The sequence below is a fragment of the Apodemus sylvaticus genome, chromosome 19 (genome assembly GCF_947179515.1).
Source record: "Apodemus sylvaticus chromosome 19, mApoSyl1.1, whole genome shotgun sequence".
Classification (NCBI taxonomy): Eukaryota; Metazoa; Chordata; class Mammalia; order Rodentia; family Muridae; genus Apodemus; species Apodemus sylvaticus.
Window position 1 is genome coordinate 1028910 of NC_067490.1, and position 4775 is coordinate 1033684.

The 4775-nt window shown below is 46.9% G+C and overlaps 1 protein-coding gene across 2 annotated transcripts; it reads right to left on the reverse strand.

Annotated features, from left to right (window-relative positions):
* Positions 1-1610: 1610 nt before the first annotated feature.
* On the reverse strand, positions 1611-3754 carry LOC127669782 (class I histocompatibility antigen, Gogo-A*0501 alpha chain-like). 2 transcript variants are annotated; one of them, XM_052163991.1, is made up of 5 exons: positions 3682-3754; positions 3182-3451; positions 2674-2949; positions 1838-2113; positions 1611-1711 (listed from the first exon to the last, which is right to left on the reverse strand). In XM_052163991.1, exons 1-5 carry the CDS (start codon positions 3752-3754, stop codon positions 1611-1613), a joined length of 996 nt encoding a protein of 331 aa, XP_052019951.1. The 2 variants fall into 2 exon arrangements, with proteins under 2 accessions (XP_052019951.1, XP_052019953.1); XM_052163993.1 differs by having other exon boundaries at positions 3182-3321; positions 3678-3754.
* Positions 3755-4775: the final 1021 nt, after the last annotated feature.

A 4775-nucleotide genomic window follows, 5' to 3' on the forward strand; every position in this document is an offset into this window, starting at 1 on the left:
TGGAAGCTTCCAGGTCTAGGCCTAGGTATAGTTAGAACAGAGGAGGACACACTCTATGCTCAGTCCAAGCCATGTATATGCACAGCTTGGGTCTAGCTCTCATCTTAGCTCATCATCTGAGGAAATAAAAGTGTCAATTACAAGAAACCTCTACTTAAGCGGAGATGAGATTCTTGACTTGGAAAGAAAAGAACTTAAAGACAACCAGTATGAAGCAAAGTTCAAGTTTATTAGGAAAAGAAATTAACAGATTTAAATATGAGGTGGAATAGAAAGAGAGGAACCTAGAAAAAGATGGAGAAGACCAAAATAACGAATTTCCATTATTCATTATTTTAAGACAAGGTTAATATTTTACTCATCTTGCTTTGATCAGGTTTACTCACTAAGTAAACCATGGGAAGAATTCACCGTAAAAAAATTTACCAAAAATCCTCATGTTCAAGAAGGAAGAATAAATTTATAGTTCATTGGAAACTAACGGTTGGTCTCTGATGAAGATCTCCCAAGACTGCCACTCTGGGGTCAGGATAAATGACTGTAGAAGACACACAGGCCAATGTGGAGGAGAGACATGCTCAGGTCTGGGCTGAACTCACTTCCTTATGTCATACTGACAGGAAACGGAGACCTGGACATGGATGCCAGCCATTGAAAGAAAGGTCAGGAGCTTTTGAAGTCAAACAAGGTAGGTATCTCACACTTTAGAAAGAAATAATGAAGAACAAATTCTGATTGGTGATTGTTAAACCATGATACCAAACAGGCATCTATACTAACAACATTTCCAATCTAGCAACTTTCCTAGCTCAGGAATATGTTCTCTGAGTACTTCCCATCCTACTGGGAGAGATGCATCAGATCCCTGGGTACTGTCCATGCCTGTGGCAGTACAGAATAAGACCTGTCAAGAGCCCATAGCAGTAGGGCCCAGAGAGAAAATATGCGAGCAGCCAGGCGGTGGTGGCGCACACCTTTAATCCTAGCACTTGGGAGGCAGAGGCAGGTGGATTTCTGAGTTCCAGGCCAGCCTGGTCTACAGAGTGAGTTCCAGGGCAGCCAGGGCTATACAGAGAAACTGTCTCAAAAAAAAAAAAAAAAAACCCAGAAAATGCGTGATCACCACATGGGTACCTGCCTTCCCTACTGCAAGGGTCTCAGGAACCAACTCTCGCTTAACTACTGGCAACAGAAGTATGGATGCCTCCTTCCCACCTGTGGGAAGAACATGGCCAGTGAGAGACTGAGGAAGCAGTAAAATTGTGGGAGTGGAAGAATCTCCTAGTCAAACCCTAGGAAGTTTCTAGAAGTGTGACTGTAGCTTCATGGACTGAGGAGAAAACACAATGGAAGATTGTAGGTGAAAAAGACCAACTGGCCTTCTGTAGGTCTGTTCTCAGCAGGAAATTTTTTTTTTGTGACATCTGCCTGTGGGGAATCAGAATCAGGTCTCCATCACCTCCATCAAGAGGGCAGTGGATCTATTATTTAAAGGTCCTAGCACCTGTGTGGATACATCTTTCCTTTAATGAGTCAGGCAGTGTACATTTATAGATTGGTCTTGAGATCTCAAAGGGGACAAGTACTCGGGCCCCACCCCTTTCTTACCTTTATTTCTTCCACACCAGAAAAATCACCACAGTTCCCACCAACAAAGTTCCAAGAACCAGGCCGATGAGAATTCCCATGATGGGGATGGTTTGTGGAGGTTCTGATGAGGGAAAGGAAGGAAGAGTGAGGAGTCTGACCCTAACTCTCAACCCTGATCCTGCTCTGTTTCTTCAAAGACCTCACACTTTTCCTGACAGCAGAGTGTGTGCTCACACCCACTCCTTACCCCATTTCAGAGTGAGAGGCTCAGGTAACCCTACATGGTGCACATGACACGTGTATCTCAGTTCTTCTCCAGAAGGCACCACCACAGCTGCCCACTTCTGGAAGGTTCCATCCCCTGCCGGCCTGGTGTCTGGCAGCTCCATGTCCTCGGTGTGGTTGTTCCCATCCCTCTGCCAGGTCAGGGTAATGTCAGCTGGATAGAAGCCTAGGGCCCAGCACCTCAGGGTGACATTCCCTTCAGGTCTTACTTGGTGGGTCACATGTGTTTTGGGGGCATCTGAGGGGAACAATTGGAAAATTCAGGTATTTTGCATTCCTCCTGGTAACTGCGCAGTGCTCATAGGGCCATCCCTGGAAAGGATGGGAGACTTGGGTGAGGGAGGGAGCAGAGTCCACACAGAAGCCTAAACTCAGGATCAGGATGATCTGTTCCTTGAAATATTTTATAATAACCATGAGGCAACACAGAGCAGGAGAGTTTGGGTCTCCCGCTAGGCAAATAGACTTCTGATTCTGACTGCAGAGTGGGCCTAAGGGACTTAGCAACCCTGGAGTCAGACATTCAGTGTCCATTGTGCATGGACAGTGAGCAGGCCTGAGAGAAGCCGTGATACACAATGCAGATGGCAGGGAACCACTGCTTAGTCCACACACTGAACTGTCCCGGGAGAAGGGTGAATCCTCTAGAGTCCTTCTCTCATGTTCAGTCAGGAAACTGAGAAGCTCTCTTTCTCCTTTGATGCAAGACAGTGTAAGTATTCCACCTGCTCCCCGCTGAGAAGGAGACAAGAGCTCTAATTTCACAAAGCAGAAGGGGTTGGCAAGGGCCTCACTTACCAGAGTGCAGCAAAGTCTTCCTTCCAAGGTCCAGGCATCTAAAAAGCCTTTCTACGCACTCCCCTAGCAGGTAAGTCCTCCAGCTTTCTGCCAGGTCTCCATTCTCCCAGTCTGTCTTAAGTTTTTCAGCTGCCTTGCCCTTTGCAGTCCAAGAGTTCAGGTCCTCATTCAGGATGATGTAATCATAGCCATGGTATGCGAGCCGGTATTGACCGCCAAGGAAGCTCCCATCATTCGCCACATTGCAGCCAAACACTTCCTGCAGGGTGTGATAATCTGCCCCACCCCCATTCAGCCTCTGGTCATTGTGAGGCTTCTCCCCCTCCCAGGATTTTATCCCCAGCTAAACCCATAACCAGGTCACAGACTATGGTTCTCTGGGGTCACAGGTCTCCAGGGGTCCCTTTGATAATGGCTGAATCTCTGACTTGGGGAACTAGAGTGGAGCTTATTGGACCAGACCAGGAGGGCGCTGAGAAGTTGTCACTTCAGACCTGAGATAACTCACCTTTCTTCCTGAGTCCATTTTCTGTTACTATGAATTTAAGCACTCTTTCTCCTGTCCGTGACAAGCTCAAGATTTGTGCTGTCTGCTTCTCCCAATATTCAGGTGGCTCCTGCTCCATCCAAGCAGCCCGAGGTTGCATCCTTGCCGACACTGCTTTGCTGTCGAATCCCTGAAACTGTATGGAGTCTACATAGCCGACCTGGATGAACTGGGGTTCCGACATGCCAGGTTCCGTAATCACAATGTTGAAAGTCTGCAGCCAGTGTGAGCCTGTGGGTGGTGCACATTGAGACCCTGACTCTTCAGCCTGGACCCAGAGCAGGTTGGTAGGGAGCAGAGCAGGGGTGGTGGTGTGTCTTGTGGATGCAGGAGAGGGTCAGGGGTCCTCCAGCTAGGGGATCAGGGAGGGTCAGGCTATGCAAGGGAGAAGATGCAGAGATGAGAATTTCAAGTGCCATCTTGCCCCCTAAAAGGCCAATCCCTCCAGGCCCAGCACCCACCTGCACAATACTGGGTCAGGTCTATGGCCACCCACAAGAGGAGGGGGAGGATGCAGGGTCCAGGGTTCCTCATCTTCAGAGATGAATGGAATCTCAATCGGGACTGGTATCTCTTCACTTTATAACCCTGATGTGGCTGATGCTGATTGGCTACTCTTAGATTTTCCCAAAGGTAGTGACGTAGACCTGATGGGGTGGGTCTTGAAGAGATTAATTCCTGGGTGTGGGGGATTCCTAGGGTCCTGCTTTCCCACCTTGCACCCAGTTCTGTAGCCTGGTATCCTGGCAGCAGCATCTAAGCACAAATCTGTCCTTCTGGTCCAGGTCACAACATCCTTGAGTCCAGAGGACAGTATGTCAGCAATTCTCACCAAACATTTCCATGTCAGAATCTCTGTACATGCTTAGATATTGTGTAGCCTTCTGTGGTGACTGTGCTTGTGTGGATTATAACAATCCATATCTATCATGGGAGTACCTGGAGGTTTTGAAAGTTTTGATTCACTGCAGATATTGTTAACTAATTGCATGTAAGCTGAATAAAAAAAGAAAGAACTGGTTTCCAAAAGGAAACGATGCTGCCAGCAGAGCCTTTTGGATATTTAACATTTCTGGGAGTCCTTATTTTCATCTTCTCTACTACAGATCATAGGATTTTGTGTCTTCATTTCAGCAGTTGTTTGTTTGTTTTTTATTTGAAACACAGAAAAATGCAGTTTCACAGGTATATTTTATGAAAAACAATCTTAAGACTCAGTTTTATTTCTATATATTTTTGTGTGTCTTTGTGTGTATGCAAGGAGCAGGCACTCATAGGTTCCAGAAGAGGTAGTGGGAAACCCTGGATATGGAGTTAAGGAATGTGTCAACTGCCAGACTCAAGTGCTGGGGAATCAACTCTGGTCTTCTGCAAGAGCAGCAAGGGCCCTTCACAATAGCTTTCTTTTGAAACAGCACTTCATTATGTAGCCCTGGCTGGCCTGGAAGTGGTCATGTAGACCAGGCTGGCCTAGCTCTCAGATACTCATCTGCTTCTAGCTCCAAATTGCTGCAATTAAAGGAATTCACTAACCAAGTGTGCCAACTGTAAACTT